Raw genomic sequence first — 19,822 nt, 5'->3', positions numbered from 1 at the left:
TGCACTTACAGTATATCATGTGTGTTATATTGCACTCCATTTTGCCTGTAGAGAGAATTGGATTCTCCTACTTTATCAAATACTGAGAGGTAGATTAATGGAATGTGTATCAACGGGGACAAGTGATAGAAGAAGAAAAAAGATCTCTGCCACTAATTTGTTGTCAGAAATTGAATCTACTACCAATAACTAGGTATGTATGTCAGTGTATAATCGTTTTTACAGCGTTGCAAAAAAAAAAACAACTTTCTTTAGAAAAAAGGCCTTGCTTTAAATCACATGTGAGGTCTGTATCTGAGTCATTCAGGTCAGGACCTTTCTGGGATTTTCAGGACTTTTTTTGGGTCTTGGCTCAGTATTTTTGGACCCATGATGATGTACTCAGTAAATTTTGCAGTGTCTCTAAAGAATTAAATATAACACTCTTCCAAAGTGTGTATTGTCCTTGTGGGAAATGGTGTTAAATTGACTTTGACTCTGTGAAATCTACTGTGTAATGAAATGCCTTTTAATTCACTCTGCTTTCTAACAATAAGAACTCCATTAACAATACGTTTTACACTCTTGGATTTGAGATAATTTGAGATCCCAATTGTTCAATTCAGTTCAGTTCAGTTCAATTCAATTGTATTTGTATAGCGCCACATCACAACATACATTATCTCAAGTGTCTGTACATAATCAACATTATAGAGCGCACAGAAACCCAACAATTCACACAATGAGCAAGCACTGGGCATCAGTGGAGAGAAAAAATCTCTGAGAGACCCAGACTCAAGGATGTGCAGCATCTGCCTAGACAGGTTGGGGTCAAAGGAAAAATTGGGGACTGAAGAGAGGTGGGGGACAGGAAGGTGGGAGAGAAAGGACAAGTGGGAGGTGAGGTAATCATGCTGATTGATTGGCGGCACACCTGGGTATCTTGAACAGGGCTCTCATTGGGTGGAGCTCAGAAAGGGGCGGGTCTCCATCTCCCAGCTCGATGGCTGTGATGCCCAAGGACCAAACGTCGCAGCGAGCGTCGTAGGTCGAGTCCAGCTGCTGCTCACATGCGATCACCTGCAGATAAAACCGATAATAAAGTATCAAAATATCTAAAAGAACCTCAATTAAATTTCCCTTGAAGATCTTTTTTTTATATAAGTGCTTTTATGTGTGGTTTTCGAAGATGTTTGTTGAGAGATGACAAACCTACACACTGGAGTAAATAAAGGGACAATCACAAAATAAGCAACAACAGAAGGAAGTTAATGACGTGCATGCAAACAAATAGCCTCGCGAAATTAAAAGCATAAAAAAAAGAAATTAAGTAAATATTTTTATAGTTACAGAAGTAAATTAATTGTTAAAAAAGCGATCACATTGGAATTATCTTGGGGGTGACAACATGATTTGATGTCTTTGTCATCATAAAGGCTTCTCCACATATTATTATTCAAAACACTCAAACTAAGACTCCTTCCTTCCTTCCTTCCTAAGCATCAGCTAAAGGATGTAAAGTCATGTTATACAGTGAAAACCTCTGGACTTGTATGTGGTACATTCCTTCTCTGCATTTAACCCATCTTCTACTAGAAACCTTCCTAGAATTAGGAGCAGTAAGCAGTCACACTGAGCAGCGAGTGCCCGGGGAGCAGTGGGGGTTGGGTACCTTGCTCAGGGGTACCCCTAGCCCTTTGACCTTGTGGGGACTCGAACCGGCAACCCTCCGGTTACAAGCAAAGTTGCCTTTCCACTTGGCCATGGGCTGCCCCGAAACAAGTCGTACCCCTTTAAAGGTTCTTAAAGGTATGAAGAAGTGCCCAAATGTCCTCATAATGACAGGTTTGTACCAAACTGTGTCCTCAAAGCCGACTGCAGACATGTACACACACACACAGGCAATCATCAGTGTCCTTGGGGCAACATGGTACCCAATCAACAATATGAATAATCTGTGTGGGAGACGTGTACTAGTAACACACACACACACACACACACACACACACACCATTATTGTACTACCAGGTCCCAACAGGCACAAGTACTTCTGTACACGGTTGAGTCAAACAGATAAATTGTTACCATATTAGTAAGACATCCTAAAACAAATGTCCACCCATACACCCACACATTCATCATTCTGTCATTTCTCTGCACAGCAAATGAAAGCGACACAAAAATCCATTTAAACCCCATCGTTATATCGACTATTATAAAAAAATGACACCAACAAAGACATTTTGACAGTTTATCACTGTGTCTCCGTTACATAAACGACAGCAACAACTTACCTCAAAGTTAAAAAACACAAACTCCTTTAAGAAGGTGAGGTCATGTCTCTGTTAATCATAAGTCTCTGTCTCTGATGAAGATCCTCGCTGACAAACCTCAGTCCTGACATTAAAAAGCCTCACAACCAAATACTTTCTGGAGTCCAACTCTTGACGAGCGACTGCACATCGTACACAAATTAGGTTTTTGTCATACGCACTATATTCTAATGCAGCATTTGCACAGCATGCAAACCTCATGTAAAAAACATGTCAATGTCAATTTGTCGGGCACGTTTAACTCACAAGTGCAGGTGTCAGTGGTATGTAATGAGGAATATGAGTATAACTTCGTCTAGAACACTGGTTCTCAGTGTTTTTATAACCCAGTATCACCTGAGAAAATACCATTATTGTTAATACGTTAAAATACAGTGATGTAAATAGACAAAGCAAAGTCACCGAAGGCAGATTTATTCTCTCATCATCCTCCTCTTCCTCACATATACACATATACACACTGGAATAGTGAGATAAGATTAAGATGGAGCCAGAGATAAGGTGACTGTAATTATTATTATTGTTTATCGTTATTTGTCTCATTTTCTATGCACTCTCATCAAAATTCCTCAGCTCCACTCCGATATACCTTGGTATAAACAGTAGAACTGTATTTCCATCTGAGGAACCTGGTCGTATACCACTGGTGGTACACGTGCCACAGATTGAGAATCATGGGGGTCTAATCTAATCTTGATCCCTGTTATAGATGCCTTCACGTGCTGAAGTTTAAACTGAGGGGATACAGGTTCAAACCCCTAAAAAATCTCAAATAAAGATTAGAAGCTTGATTTTTTGACACTAATGACCATAAATGGTCTCTTTATACGCAGATGACACAACTTTCTATGTCACAGACCCCATAAAATTACAATTGCTCAATAAAGTCAAGCACTGTGGAAAACTTTAAGGATACACAGGGTTCCCACGTCAATTTCCTCAAATTCAAGAACCGAATGTGCTGATGGGAGCATAAGATGGGAGGGCAATGCATGGAATCTGACGTCAACGCTTAACTTCTTTCTTGCACAAAATTCAAGCACTTTCAATGACCCTTGTCTATTCAGACATTCAAAAACCTTAACTTTTTTTTTAAATTCACAAACTTTAAAGGAGTTCAAAGTGCATCTGATGTGAAGTGAGGACATACTCAGAGAAAAATATTGTTTTTGTATCACAACAATCAAAACAAAGCAACTATTGACTCCAAATCTTTTTTGTATCATTATTGAATTATTTTTGTGTCACGTGAACACATTTCATTTTGTATTACTACCCTAGATTATAGTTTTATTTAGTCGTATTTCTTTAAAATCCCCATTTCATTAAAATGTTTGTAAATCTAATTTTTAATTAGTCACATTTTAAATGAAATGTTTTAATATATAACTTTTTGTGAACTCTGGTGACATTTGTACAAATACAAATTGATTCATTTTGTAATGAATAGCTGTAACTACCCCTATTAGATAGATAAAACTCGTATGATGAAAAATAAACATAATTATGAGAAAAACCTGTGTCTATTTCCTGGTAAAAAAAATGATAATTTCTTGACGTGTGGATGCGTTACATGTGCTGCTGGTGCTGTGAGTCATGAAGAAAAAAGGAGGCTGTCCATCCCGTGTCTCTCTCACACGAACATCACATTTGACAGTGTTGTCTCTTTGATGGTTATTAACTGTGGCCCAGTGGGACCTGCTCCAGGCTAATGTAGTGGAAACAGAACAGGCTGCGGGGAGGGGGGGGTTGTGGAGGGTAGTGTTTAGAGGCTACTGTACCTCAGGAGCCATCCAGAAGGGAGTTCCTACAGACGTGTTCCTCCTCAGACGTGTGTTTGTCAGCTGAGCTGAGACACCTGCGAGGACCAGAAAACACTCTTCAGACATTTTAAACCCTTAGTGCACACGCAACATAGATCAGTGCCGCAGGCACACCCTTGGTAAACTGCCGCAGTAACAATGCACAACTTCGTATATGGATTTCTTATGTGTTGTTGAGTCAAAGTTATGATTCATTTTGTGTCATAGAGTAACGATAATTGTGCAAAAGTCACAAAATAGATTGTTTTTACTTGCCGAGCGAACTTTGAACTGTGACATCTTTCCAAATTTCACAAAATCAATCGGATTTTGAAAATGTTTTACTCTATATTGCACATTCTTATAGCCTCTGTATATACCAGTGGCCAGCAAACAGGAGTCAGCTCGTAATGATGAAATAAATGAGAATAAACCTTTAAAAAACAGCATTTGCAACCCAAATTTGGTACTGTACAAGTGCAATCAGGAAAAACTTTCAGTGAACTGCTTCATCTGTTTATTCTGAAAAAGGTTGTTGCTGGAATTGACAGTTAACCTAAATTAAATGTTTGGTGTGAAAAATGATAAATAAAAACACTGCTGTTGTCATGGAGACAGCCGTTTGGGGAATAAATGTCTGTAAAATACCTACTTGCATTGTTAGGCTCAAATAAGAAGAATCAGTCATTCTTAAAATTGAAATGATGCACAATAAATATGAACAGTACGAATATATAAATATATATATTTATATATATATATATGTATATACGTGTATATATAACATGTATGTATACATACATATATATATACACATATATAAATATATATACATTTTAACATAGTAACTTTTTTTTTTTTTTTTTTTAAATACAAAACAAAATGCCCATTACATTCAAACTCATTGTCAAATGAGTTCACACAAGGCTGACTCTCTGTCCAGTGTTTGGACAGAGAAACACCCACAAAAGTCAATTCTACACCCATTTCTTTACCCGTCTCAGATCGTAAGACTATGCTGAATAAACCACTAACCTCAATGATTAAACAAATGTACGTGTGAAGATGCTCCGCGTGGACGATATCATGACGTGTTGAGAGAATGAGATTTAAAAAAAAACAACACAATATTTATGCTTTAGTAAAGTTGTAAAATGGGGTTAGATTGGACCCGAAAGTCGACTTTGTTGACGTGTTTATATCGTCAGAGATCAGCCTGAGGAAAAGAGAGAACAGTATATACAGCAGGGAGCCGCTCAGCTTATAGAAGGCTGAGCTTTCCTGTTCGCTGCTGATAGAGCTGTCACTATAATGACAAGAAACAAACACACACAAACACACACACGTAATCCAGGCATCGAGCTTTCCTGTCCTGCACATGATTGATCGCTTTGAATTACAAATTCTTGCAGGTGACTTTAGCAGGTGGATTTTTTTTTTTTTTACCGGACAAGATTTGAATGCAGTTGGACCAGAAACAGACTGCAGCACCTGGAGACGACAGGTGCTCTCTTTCCCTTTCTCTCTCTCTGAGAACAAGATTTATTATCTCACATTAGCTTCATCTGCGAACAGAACAGGACAAAAGCTCGCCGTGGTACACCAAGGCAGATGAAATCAGCATAAATGGCACCGCAGAGATGACATGTGCGCGGTAAAAAAACAACAAAACACATGCTGACCCACAATCCAGTGCAGTCCAGACAAATCAGTGTTACGCCGCATGCTCATGTGTCCCGAGGGCTCAGAAGGACAAACAAACGGTGATCGGCTCGGACGTTACACACTCTGTCTTGCACAAAGAGAATACCTCAAAATCTGCTTCTTTCTGCAGAAACATTAGGTGTTAAAACATTATTTTTGTCTTTCTTGACGTCTTCATTATTGCAGAAACACAGTAGATTTCTCTTCGGAGTCAGTGGAGGAGGGAGGAAAACGCCCGGATGAGCACTGCAGAGGAAAACGCTCTCTGTGGCCAAACATCAGAAGGGATTAGAGTCATGTGCAGGAGGGGATATATGCATAATCCTGAGACACACACACACACACACACACAAACTTGTAATTCTATATCTTAGTGAGGACACATCATTGACATAATGCATTCCCTAGCCACGTACCCTTACCTTAACCATCACAACTTACTGTCTAACCTTAGCCTTAACCCTAAAACTTAAGTTTTAACCCTGAAAAAGCCCAGACCAGACGTTTTTTTCGGACCTCACAAAGATATAAATACACGTAAACACACGTACAGTATTCTCAGTGTGGACACCCTTACCCTAACCTACCCTGCATAACACTTATCCTTAACTTAAACCTAATTCAAACCTAATTATCATTAAAACTAAGTCTTAACCCTCAAAAAAAACATTCAAAGGTTTGAGGACCAGCAAAAGTTTCCTCCACAAACATAGATTTGAATGAGGAATTGTCCTCACAGACAAACAAAGCACTATCCCTTACCTTAATTTCAACATGTTAACGCCTAACCCTTAACTTAATCTAACCACAAATCAAATCTTAGCCCTAAACTTAAACCAGTTCCCCAGAAATGAGGTTCTGTCTCATTAGAGACCAGGTTCTGGTCTCCATGAGGACTCCTGGTCAAACACACACACACACACTACACTGTACCGTGTCAAACCACATCAGCGTGAAGTAACTCACAGTTTTACACAAACTACGTCAGGAAAGCCACAATAATCTGATGAAATTAAAGATTACGCACACGTCTGCTAAATAGAACCTTATATGTAAGGTATATGAGAGTGGTGGTGGTAAAGAAACATAAAGGGTTCTCTCTTAAAGCTCTCATCGCCGCTGTCTTTCCACTACATTAACCCAGAGTGGAGCCTGGTGGGCCACACTTAATAATCATCACAGAGATAAGGCTGTCGATTAGAATATTCATGAGAGAACATGTGAATGAATTCATTCCACTGCTCTCCTCTCTATTACTTGGTTCCATCTCTTTGCTACTTTGTTTGGCGGCTGGTGATGAGTCACTGTGGGGGTTTGAGTTCTTCAGCTGCTTAGTGTGACGTGTGCGCCTCTCCCTTCACATGCGTCGTGACGCAGACACGAGTCGGCTCTTTTTTTTATGACCTTTTCGTCACGTCAAGTCAAGCTCATTTTCAAAGTAACATTCTGGGAACGATCTGGGAACCTTTAGAGAACTTTCTGTAAAGGTTGTATGAAGGTTGTAGAAAAGTAACGTTAGGAGAACGTTCTGGGAGCCAAAAGAGAACGTTCTCTAAAGGTTGTATGAAGGTTGTAGAAAAGTAATGTTAGGATAAGTTCTGGGAGCCAAAAGAGAACGTTCTCTAAAGGTTGTATGAAGGTTGTAGAAAAGTAATGTTAGGAGAACGTTCTGGGAGCCAAAAGAGAACGTTCTCTAAAGGTTGTAGAAAAGTAATGTTAGGAGAACATTCTCTAAAGGTTGTAGAAAAGTAATGTTAGGAGAACATTCTGGGAGCCAAAAGAGAACATTCTCTAAAGGTTGTATGAAGGTTGTAGAAAAGTAATGTTAGGAGAACGTTCTGGGAGCCAAAAGAGAACGTTCTCTAAAGGTTGTATTAAGGTTGTAGAAAAGTAGACCACAAGAGATCCTAGGGGGGAACCTTCAGGAAACATTCCCGCAACCAAAAGGTAACATTCCCAGAATGTTCTGGGTACCAAAAATTGTTAGCTGGGCTATCCATCCATTAATCTATCTTCTATTCGCTACCCTATAAATCTTGCTTTGAAATGAGCAGCTGAAATGGAGTTTTATTTGGAAAAGCCTGTGACATTGCTTTGCCTTCTGTTAAAACGGCTGCAATAATTAAAACATGTGAGGAGAATAAAGCTCCTCTGGTGGTGACAGTGTGGCCTGTGTCATATGAGCTACTTCATAGTCACTTTTTAAGTGATTCCATTAACACCTCCTCCTCCCTCTTTCGATATAAGAGCCTTGCACTTTTGTATTTCATGGTTGGGAGATAGGCTTTTAAGGGAAGCTCACAATTAGCAGGCTAAATGCAAACCTACACACGACGCTCACGTTGAGTGGGGGATTTTATTTGTAATGAAAACAGGCCGCTGTTATTTTCTTCTTCTTCTTCTTCTACTGGGGATGAGTCATCACCATGAAACAGTCGCAAACACTTTCCCCATCATCGGCATTAAACCCAGGAATTATTCCTCTGGCCTTCGTTTGGCCTCAGGAAACACAAATGCAAATTAGGGCAAACACATGCAGAGGCAAGTATCCACGGCTGTCTGCTGCTGCATAACGGGTAAATATGGGTTGTAATGGAAAAATATTATCGTCTGCCACATTGTCAGGTTGTGTAAATGCTGTCCAGCCTCTCGAGGAAACTAATTAGCGGCACAATTTATTTGGCAAGCAGCTGAAGGTAGTGGGTGTTTGACCCTCTTTAGTTTCATGATTTTCTCTGATTAGAAGTGGGTTAAACTGATGGTGTTATACGTCATGAAATAGGATTATTTACCTACGTTTCTTTGGGGAAAAATATAGTGGTGGAACAACACCACCAATGGCCAAAACCAGTATAACAAAAATAAACCTGCAAAACCCCTGAAATACAAGTGAAGCCTTTCCAGGCTTCTGTACGTCCCACCACCATGTGACCTATTAGTTTGCGAACTACCTTATTGTCTGAACTTCTCTCAGTAAGTTTACGTTAAATGATTTTTATGCATAATACATGATGCCTTGAGTTTAGTGTTTTTGTGAATCCAGAAATAAACTAAATGTATGGAAGAAAAAGGGGTGGAGCCGAAGAGAGATTGTCCACCTACACCTGCAACCATGCAACATGGATCTGTAGCTGTCAATCAAACTGTGTCCAAACCCCCATAATATCCCCTTCTTTATCATCTATTTGATTCTAAGTGGGACCATGGCCTAATTTTCTCATAGTCGTTGTACAGTATATATACCAGTGAAGTAGCCCCCTAGTGGCCATTGATGGGAGTACAAGTTGCAGATCCTTCAACATGGGCTTCTCTTTGAGGACATAAAGACGACATCCATGACATCCACTTTAACTGTGACAAGCAGCACTACTTCACGACTCCACATGGTGGCGCTTCTCACGGGAAACAACTACAAGAGTACTACTGTTAGTAAGTACTGTTCAATTTAGTTTTCTTCAGTTCGCGATTGTCTTGTGATGTCAGTCAGTCACGGAATCACTGTATCGTATATATTTCCGTTTTTTTCATACGTGTCGTGTATTGGACTGTAGGTTTTTTTCCCCACGTACCAAAGTCCACCAATTTGACGCCTCCCTGCGTCGTCAGCAGGATGTTGTTGCCCTTGATGTCGCGGTGGATGGTCTTGTTGACGTGCAGATGTTGGAGACCCTGTGGAAGAGAGAAGGAGTTACATGACGATGATGTTATATATTGTGTTTATGAATTACAAATCAGAATGGAGACCAAAAATATGAGAAAACGACACAGCGAAGGTGATGGAGGAGAACCTTTGGCCACAACATGGACTAATTATTTATTTACCATGGGAGAAAAGCATTGTAAAATATGTGTACATGTGTAAAATATGCTCACACCAGCACATAAAGGTTCTGGTTTGTTTCCAGAGAAGATTATTACAGAACTGTCAGAATCAAGATATGTGTTACCATATCAGAGTTAATTAATCTGTAACACAGTAAAAGCCCTTTTAACTAGGAATTAGTGAAGCAATATCTGATGAGTAACTGTGAGCAGTAACCGGAGCACTTTTACATATGTTTGAAGTACCAATGTGTCTTTGCACCACTGGAAAATGCTGCCTTTAAATATGTGGATGGCAAACACCTGCCTGTTTAAACTCTTCAGGTCACGATTATTCACTTTATTCCACTTCCTCCCACACACACTCACCATGAGGGCCTCGTGCAGGATGTAGGCAATAATGGCTTCATCCATTGTGTCCCCCCTCCTCAGCATGCCTTTGGCCAGCTCCGTGACCGAGCCGCCGTTGCAAAGCTGCGACAATGACAACAAAGAGAGAGAGAGGACATGTGCATCAACTCATCATGACTCAGCAACTACAAACTACAGCTCAGCCCAAAAACAATATTATGCCAGGAAAATCTGGGGCATCTGAGATTATGCAGAGTTCCACAGGACGGGGACGTTTTTGGTGGTTTGATTTTGATTTCATGGCGTAATCCTGTCAACCTGCAGAGGGCTTATCTCTCTCAGGCAGCTTAGCGGGAGGGAGTTGAGAGAATGTACATTTTGTGAGGAGGAGGTTTTAATCTGCACGGCGATGACTAAGCAGTACAAAAATATTAAAGATGTCTTCAAACTATAGCTGCAAGAAGACAAAAGAGGGAGAAACGTTTGATTATTTCTGTACGCGTGTGTGTGTTTAGAGGTGTTTTCTCTTTTCATCGTGGCGGCGTCAACAGCAATCCCCTCCTGGAAAATTACAGAAAATTACCCAGCAGGTTGCCAAGGCAACGAACATAACCCCATAATTTGGGGCCCTTTCTTTGGGAGATGCCAGAGCTGCAGTACAGGGGAGAGGGAAGATGTCAATCACAGCTGGTGAAACGGAAGAGGAAAGTGGCAGATTCTGCATTCGGGAGGTGTTTGTAAACACGAGATATAATCTACACGTGCATTAAAAACACACATTTATACATCTGTGTGAGTATATGTCGCATGTTCTCAGTCTTCGTGCCGTCAAAAAAACGCCACTGTCACTCTTTATGTGTTCTATAATTACACTAATTCCCCACACTTGTACAGTGAAAGCTTAATTAGGCCACAGACGTGCGGCGGTGTGTGGTTATTGAGGAGGCCACTCAGTCCCCCGTGGTGTCTGTGCGGAAGAAAATGTGCCGCGCGTATGAGGAAAAGGTCACAGATACATAAACTGTACAGCACAGCGTTAACAAAACTAACAGTGCAATATTTATTTCTCCTCAGATGGCAGGGGAGGCAGGATGTTTACTGACTGCACAAGCAGGTGGTTTCATGAAGGTTTTGTAGTAACGTTCTAAGTAACGTTCTGGGAACCTTTAGAGAACGTTCTCTAAAGGTTGTGACAATGTATCGGTCTGGGAACTTTCCAGGAGAACCTAGGGGGGAACCTTCAGGGAATTTTCCTGCAACCAAAGGTTAACGTTCCCAAAATGTTCTTGGAACCAATGGTGGTAAAGTATTGCATCTTTAATTCTATCAATTTATGGAGCTAAAGATGGACACTAGACCCACTCTTCTGATTCTTACTCCGCACTCAATGGTTGATTTTGGGGGAAAAAAAAAAAAGCCAAGAAGTGGGCTGAGAGCTAAATGAGATACCAATATACACTATAGTTTTTACCTGGAAAAAAAAGTGTTCAGTTAAGCTTTTAATGTCACAAGGCATGGTTAAAAGTAAGAAAAATACTTAAATATTCAAGTATTAAATTACTACAAATTCCATGTTTTGCAGTCATTTTGTCTCTATTAATGGTCACTTTTGTCTTTTCTTTCTTCTGATTTTTTCCCCTCTCTCTGTGGCAGTTTTGTCTCTTTGTTCTAATTCTTTGTTTTTGTGGTCAATTTTAATTCCTTTATGTCTCTTTGCTCTCACTTTGTTTTCCTTATGTGTACATTTGTGGTCATTTTGTGTCTCTTTGTTCACATTTTGTATGTTTGTACAGTTTGTTTTCATGACAATTTTGTCGCTTTATGTTGTCATGTCTTGTGATCCTTTTATTTTCATGATGCATCATTTGACAGTGATGGTTGTCTCTGTATCTGTCTCTTTGTGGTTCTTACATGGTCATTTTGTAGGTTTCTGTGATCATTTTGTGATCATTTTTGCACCACTTCATTGTCATATTTGTGTCTCTGTCATAGTTTTGCATCTGTTTGCATTGAATTGTTTCTCTCTTTATGGTCATTTTGTCACTTTTTGCTGCAGTTTTCTGTTTGGACTGCCCTTGGAACGAGCCGTGAGCCTGTGTCACGTAGACCTGTCCAGATCATCCTTCTACATATTAGATCCTGAGAGTGAAAGGAAGTCTTTGACCTTGAGCAAGCACCGGCGCGGGTTTTCAACACTGTTGTGTCCCGTGTCTGTTTAACTTATCTGCCCATCAATCTATCGATCCATCATGAGTCCGGAGTGGCTGCTGCCAGGATTGATGGCGCTTGTATCTTGGCTGCCACGTGGGGAGTTTTATCACGCATACTCTCTGCAGTAAAGCGGAGAGCGCCGCCAAGGCTCTGACAGCGAGCCACGAGCCTGACGTCAGCTCACGTCTCTGCCACCATATCACCTGTCATCATTAAATTACACAGCGCAGACACACAGATCCATATTAATGAGAGGTGCAGTGCCCTAGATTTAGCCGAACGTCGCCACCGTCTCTGTAGCCACAGAAGGAAAAGTGACGCTCGATGTTGAACCTTAATTATTTGAGACGTGGTGAAGGCAGAGGATTAACAAAACTTTAAACCTGGTTTTAGTTCAGCCTCTTAATAAGTAATCCCTAGTTGTAACGGTAACTTTTAAGACAAAACATGCTGAGATTGACGACACGTCTTGCACGTGGACTTGAGTTTCCACAGGTTTTTATCATTTTTCAAAGACTAACCCGAATTCATTGAACGCCGCGTGCCGTATTCTCCATTACAAAAGGAGGTCAGGTGCTCGTTTAGTCATGTAAATGAGAGAGAGTCGATCAAAGACGAGGAAAAGAAATACTGTAGATGAAACACACGACAGAGATGAAACAGATGAGAGAAACCACAAACAGGTGCTGACTTTGTGCACCTTTAACTGCCAACGGAAACCCACACATGTAATCTGGAGTTTTTATTTACCACAGAGTTGGAAAAATGTGGTTAAACACTTCATAAGTGTGTGTGTGTGTGTGTGTGTGAGAAAGATACGTGCTGGATCCTCTCCAGAGAAGAGCACTCTCATTGTTGCTGTGGCCTTATCGTTTACACGAGCACAATGGCCCGAGGTGTCTGCTTTCTGCTCGCTGTTTATTGAAAAGTCAGAAACAAGGAATAGCATTTTAGACCTCATTGTCAATTAATGACCGCAGAGGTCGAGACACGGAACGACTCAAGGGTAAATTGCAAGTCACAGAGAGGTTTTTTTTGGCTTTTAGTGAGTGTCTGTCAAAGAGGAAGACGTGGTGTAAAAAAAAAGCCCTCAAGTAACACCATTATCACCAATGTCAGAGAGTGTCGTTACTGAAGAGTCATCAGGAGCGCCATAAGAATCAAAGCCAACAATGTCCAACTGTAGATCAGTTAAAAAGACTTAAAAATCCTGAAAACATTTACGTTAATCTCCAACATTCAGCAAAGAAAATGTCGAAAATGTCAATATTTAACAGAGGAGCCTGGTGTATTTAGCGACAGCACTGCTGAAAGCAGGCGATGGATCGTGAGTTCGAATCACGACCACGTTCAGTGGTATTCCGGTTCAGGAGTCTGTGCTCCGGTCATGAAGGAAGTACTGAACGATTCTGTGAACAAATCTTTTTAAATCAACTGATTCTCATGATTCAGTTACAGTGAAAACAAGTGCTTTACAAGTCACTAGTTTGTGTGTTTGTGTCATGTAGAAAGATGACTCCGCACACATTGAGCAGGGGGGCTATGAAGTCATGGAAAACCGACCAAAACCACATGTTTTGTGAAGTCATTAAAGTTATTGTGGAAATGGAAATGTTGTGCCTACAGCGCTTTATAAAACACAAACATTAAATGCAGTAATTCAGAGGGAAAAACACAATGTGGGCACAAACTAATGCATTTTCAATTTAGCATGGAGACATTTTTGCATAATGGAAGCCGGGATACAGCTGTGATGAGATGAACACTGGCCTCCACTCTGACACAGGAACAGCTCACATTTGACATGTGCATCTAAATCAGCTTTTTTTTTTTATTCCCAATTAGAGAATAAAAGTCCCTCCATCGTCGCTATCTTTGAAGTATTTTCTAAGCTCTCCGGGAGCAGAATTAGGGCGTCATTCATGTTCATCTCTGCCCACATCCGCTCTCATGAAGGAGCACAAAGCCAAAAGCTTCAGTGAGTCCAATGAGCGACTAACAAAGTGGAGGATGCAATTTGTGCGAATTCAGTTTCATAATGAGAGGTCTGCTGTGGGCTCCTGGTAAAGGATGGAAAAATTGCAGTTTAGAGGAGGGGGCGGTTGCCATGGTGAATGACCACCTCACTGCTCGCTTTCCTGCCTCTTCAGTCATATTTCAGAGCGAGCACACGCGCGCGCACACACACACACACTTCACCTCTGGATGCTGTTGGCTGCACAAGGAAATGTTGTGTGGATGAGTGGATATGCAAAAATGGAATGAGGAGGGGAAAGAAAGTAACAAAACAGGAACCAGATATTTCCTCATGTTTTTAGACACCCAAAAACTAAGACTGACACACTCATTGTTGCACCTCAGGATAAAATCCCTCAGATTAACCACCAACTAGTGAGAAACTGCTTCTTCTACTTTTTGAGTTTAGACTTCTCTTTTCAAGCACTATGAGCTGCAATCGTTGTATGAAAGGTGCTCTACAAATAAAGTGTATGGTTATTGTTATTATTAATAATAAGAAAGAGCTCAAGTGTCTCCAGGCAGTTTCAGAAACGCTGCTGTACGGCTTTTAACCGATACGTCACACCAGTTTTACTTTCACTCCACTGGTTACCCGTTCATTATTATTATCCTCTCTCTTTATGTCGTTTAAACTGTGTGGATTCTTTTAAAAAAGCAGATAAAGACTCTTTTACTTTGTGATTATATCTCTGTGAAAGGTGCTGTATAAATACATTTTACGGACTCACTTACTTACATTGTTCAGCACATCTTGTGTGTGACGTGTTATGTGTCATGTTGTGAGCAAAGTCGCCGCGGGTTTGCCTACAAACGTTCAGGAGGAAGAAGTGCGGCGATGAAAAGTGAAGGAAACACAAGCCACGGAGGTGAAAACCATCCACTGTGGATGAAAAGTCCACTGAGCTTGGATTACAATAAATATGGACACAGTGTCCCAGCATTTGCTGTCCCTGATAGAGGAAGAGTGGACGCCCAAGACAACCAAGACCGTCACTGATTTGAGTGCAGTTGCACTCAAGACCGAAGACGATGGATGACGTAAATATACACACACAGTCAAGTGAAATAAGGAAATACTATATTAAATGGTTTATATTGGAATTGCAAGATGTAAGAGAGTTATAAATAGTTTTTATATGACTGTTTATTTACATTAGTCAAGTCAATTCAACTTTATTTCTAGAGCACATTTGAAAACAACCAGTTTTGACCAAAGTGCTTTATAGAGTTAAAGGGAGGTAAAACTGTTATTAGAGCTCACAACTTGAGGTGTGGTGTAAAGAAGCAGCCCTGAGAGGTAAGATGGTGCCATACCATTAAGAGCTTTAATAACTAACAATAACATTTTAAGCTCAATCCCAAAACAAGTAGGAAGCCAGTGGAGGGAGAGGCACCACAGGTGTGATGTGGTCTACTGGAGTCATCAGCTGCACAGATCTGTGATATGAAAGCAAAGCAGTGGTGCAAATTCATAATTAACACACACACACGATGCAGTGAGCTGACAGATGGCAGCGAATGGTCGTTATGTCAAGTCAGAGTCAAAGTCGACTATATTGTCCATTAAAACACATGTACAAGACGCACAGAGGAATTGAAATGACGTTTCTCTTGGCCCCCTACAGGGTAAAAGGAAGAATGACATGATCTACTGTTTCAGCATTGTTCGCTTTAGATTTTTGGGTCGGACGCCACGAGTCTACCAGTGACGACACTCTGACCAATCACTGGCCGGCAGTCTGTTGATGTCACATTTTTAGTGTTTTTTCTATCAAAAGAAAGTACAAGGTACTATCACTAAGAAAGTCTTAATCTGATGGGATTGGAAAAGTCAGTGTCATTCAAACCTCTGAAGAATTTCAGGGTAAAATATTTCAGTCTTTACTAGAACGACCAAAGACTGACTCAACGATGCCTGAGCTTCAAAGACCTTGTGTACCATTCCTGTCACTTTTTATTTTATCAAACCTCGTCATGTTTGCCAATCTCATTCTATCAAAGCGGAAACACAAAATTTACACGAAGTAGGACTCACACCACAACAATCCTCTTTCATCCGAGGTTGACCTCTATTACACGTTTGTCCAGGAGTTGACATTTCCAAAGGGCTACGGCGGGGAGTTAAATATGAAAGATGAAGAAACGGGGGACCTGGAGGCATATGGGTTTTTTTAGATGTACAGAAAGCAGCAGTGGCAGCAGCGTCGCCACCACCAAGGTCCCCTTGAACTTAAACGTATCACAGAAGCACACCTGCATCTAACCATCGCTTGTACTTCAGTGGATGTCAAGAAAAGCAGACTGGACTCATTTACATGCAAAAATAAAAAATTTAACCAATAATTCACTGTTTTCAGTAAATTACACCAAAAAGACAACATAAAACAGTCGAGTCTGACCTTTTACATGCTGGCGAACGCCATCCCCCAACACATCAACGACTAAATCCCTCAGGCGGCCTATAAGTAAACTCTTAGACTGCTCATGCTGGCTTAAACTGTGACATAATCCCTGGCCAGATTTGTTTAGTGCTGTATATACTGTACCTGGCAAGACACGCTTTCTAATGTACATACAACTGCACTGTTAATCTGCGTCCACACGGCACAGTCTGACTGTATCGACGCATTGAGGTTGCCGGTGGTAACCAATGACAAAGACAGATGATGTGAAACTAGTTTAATTAAATGAGAATATGCAGGGAACGCTGAGGGGCCGTTTGTAAAGTGGTTTAAGATTAAAATAACTTCAACGTTTTTCCACATTTAGCTTCAAACAATGTTTAAAAACTTGTTTAACTTTTTCCACATTTACACCAATATTTGTTAACTTATATTTATATTAACTGTTACACCTAACTGTTATTGGCCCTTGCTGATCCCTGACATAGGCAACATGATTTGGACCTTAAAAAATTCACTTTAAGGGAACTTCTCACCTCCAGTACGAGCCACAGTTGATCTCCACACTTCACGTCCTTCTTGTAGTACATCCCAAAAAACTTAACCACATTGAAGTGGTCAGACAGAGCTTTGAGGATGTTATACTCCGCCTCGATCTCCTCGTCGATGTCCTAAAAAAACAAAGACACAGAGTCAGTAAAATAATGTACTCCAAAGTACCGCAAATAACTTACACTCTCACTAGCAGCCAGTTAGCTTAGCTCATCTTAGGATAAAGCCTGGAAACAATGAAAAACTAATTATCAGGGGCTACAAAAATTACCAGAGCTATTTTTCATTTTAAACATTATTTTCATCCCTAAAATAAGTGTAGCTTTGAGAAAAACAAGGTAGCTGCCCTCCGCTTGCTAGTAGTCTTTATGCTAAACTATGCTAAGTACCTAGCTAAGAAGCAGAAACCAGTTTCCCTCTGTCTTAATTTTACAAAGAGAAGACATACTCTTAAGTGAAATTAGAGGAAACACTGATGAACTGGGCTTTTCTTCAGCTTGTTCTTGTTCTACAGAGCATAAACCTACAGTTTCAGTGTAAGTGAAAAAGGACAAATTCCACCTTAATTATATCAATTATGAGGCACTCTTCAATTTTATGTTACAAGCCAGCGATATATGATCGGTATTTTGACCCACCCTTATTTATCTCCTGTTATCAAAAGCTGCTCAACAATTACCTTTAATTGTCCGAGACAAAAAAAAGCATCGCAGCCATGCAGTCACACAGTGTCTTAAAATAATGTTCAGTGCTTGTTATATTTCAGAAGAAGAAGAATATTCCTCACAGATTTTCTGCTTCATTACTGCTCAGATATGTAGCACCTCTTGCTTAATAATGTTCAGTGGAAGTGGAAAATGACTCAGTGCACCACTATCATATAGAAACAGTGAATATCTCACAGATGATGAACAACTTTAGAGGCAATTTGCTGGGATAATTAGTAAGATGGCTGTTAGAGGGAAGAAAACAGGAAGAAACGGACATGTGGGGCGGTAACATAAAATCTATAATATTATACACTATTAGTGGGTTTGGGAATATTTTGAGATTAAGGAAGAGCATTATGGCGCATTTCCACCGGCTCTACTCGCCTCGGCACGATTAGGATGCATCTCCACTACAAAAAAGTACCTACTTAACGTGGGCGGAGTCATCACTGCACGGCTGAGAAAAACTGTGGTGACTTGTTTTATACACGACACACACACACCCACACGAGTAACTAGTGACATTACACCAGACTTCTGCAGTTGTTGGAGATTAACCCAAGTTTTTTGGATTATTAAGTAGTTTTAAGTGATCTACAGTTCGGCACTGTTTGGCTTGATTTGTGAGTGGGACGTCTCTTCCTGTGACAGGACTCTGGCCAGTCAGCGGCCAGCAGTCTGACCAATCATCGCATATTACCTACTACTTGCACGCTTGGAACCTCGCCGGACCAGGTACTAAAAATAGTACCTGGTACCAGGTACTATGCTAGTGGAAACACTACTTAAACAGTGCCGTGGCACGTTTTTTTTAAAGTAAAAAAAAACAAATCTCGGAATTTTGACTTTTTTCTGAGAATTCTCTTTTTTTTCCTCAGAATTCATGCTGTTTTGTTCTATTTTTCTTTCTTTCCAATACTCTTCCGTACAGGATAAAACCGTGAAACCTAAAACAAGTTTACCTGAACCTAATAAAACACTAAATTGTGTTAAAAGAATAGAAAAAAGGGGGAGATTTGGTGCCAAAACCTCCACTAGAAACTTGACCTCAAGCTTCTCTGCTTAAACTCGCACTGACTACAACAATACGTGCCTGGCACAGAATAAGAGCATTAACCACAAAACAAGTGAAGTTCAGACCACACTAACACACCTTTTCTTTTGTTTAAACTCATTTCAAACTCACACATTACATCAGAAATACTTTCTTACATGGATGGGATCCAGTATCTTCACCGCAGCTTTACTTCCATCACTTTTGTTGAGCACCTTGTAGACCTTCCCGTACGTCCCTTTCCCGATGGTCTCGATGATTTCCCAGGTGTCAGTGGGATCTGGAAAGTTGTCAAAGACGATGGATTTCCCTGATTGTGGAAACATCTTCAGGAGAGATCTCCTTCAGAGAGAAAAAACACAAGCGATCACAGTAAGTAGTAGTTGGGATTGAGAATCACATACACTTTATTTAGTAATGAATTATGGCAATAATAGTCCTGCTGACCAAAAAGCTAATTCATTCTACTTTGTCTCACATTTGCAACATTTATAATTTTTGTACTGTATTTGTCCAAAAAGAAGAAGGAAGAACGCTGCTGTTAAATGCAGCAATACAAGGAGAATTGAGTCTTTGCATACACATTTGCATTTTAGCAAGTTATCCAGACCATACAGCACACGGATATCCCAACAACTTTCCCCACAAACACCGTCCTCAAAAATAACTCCACACAAACAAAAACAACACTAAACACAGACAAACTTACATTATTCCCTTAAAACAAAAAAATTGGCCATTTTGTCACCAAAGATTAATCCATTTCTGAGCAAAAACCTAGACATGGAAGCAGCAGCAGGAGCAGCAGCAGTGGCAGGAAGGCTGCTACACTGGCCTGGTCATGAGTGTGAGCCACAGAGGAGGAGCTAATTCCTGCTAATCT

At 40.4% G+C, this 19,822-nt stretch overlaps 2 protein-coding genes across 5 annotated transcripts in view; one reads left to right on the top strand and one right to left on the bottom strand.

Moving 5' to 3' along the window:
• The window catches only part of myo3a (myosin IIIA), a 49,878-nt gene extending 30,123 nt beyond the window's left edge, over positions 1–19,755 (bottom strand). For 3 of the 4 annotated variants that reach the window (XM_058646829.1, XM_058646847.1, XM_058646838.1), the window contains exons 1-7: positions 19,649–19,755; positions 19,098–19,281; positions 17,160–17,294; positions 10,010–10,114; positions 9,388–9,487; positions 4,094–4,170; positions 914–1,059 (exon numbers count right to left, since the gene is read on the bottom strand). In XM_058646829.1, coding sequence (XP_058502812.1) covers positions 914–1,059; positions 4,094–4,170; positions 9,388–9,487; positions 10,010–10,114; positions 17,160–17,294; positions 19,098–19,281; positions 19,649–19,650 — 749 coding nt within the window. In that variant the 5' untranslated portion in view covers positions 19,651–19,755. Of the gene's footprint in view, positions 1–913; positions 1,060–2,273; positions 2,384–4,093; positions 4,171–9,387; positions 9,488–10,009; positions 10,115–17,159; positions 17,295–19,097; positions 19,282–19,648 lie in introns of those variants that run through there. The other variant, XM_058646856.1, reaches the window with a different exon arrangement.
• The window catches only part of apodb (apolipoprotein Db), a 313,363-nt gene that overhangs the window by 45,384 nt on the left and 248,157 nt on the right, over positions 1–19,822 (top strand). The gene's annotated exons all lie outside the window — the stretch shown is intronic.

Source organism: Solea solea, chromosome 1, assembly GCF_958295425.1.
Source record: "Solea solea chromosome 1, fSolSol10.1, whole genome shotgun sequence".
Lineage (NCBI taxonomy): Eukaryota > Metazoa > Chordata > Actinopteri > Pleuronectiformes > Soleidae > Solea > Solea solea.
This window is presented reverse-complemented; position numbering and strand designations above follow the sequence as displayed.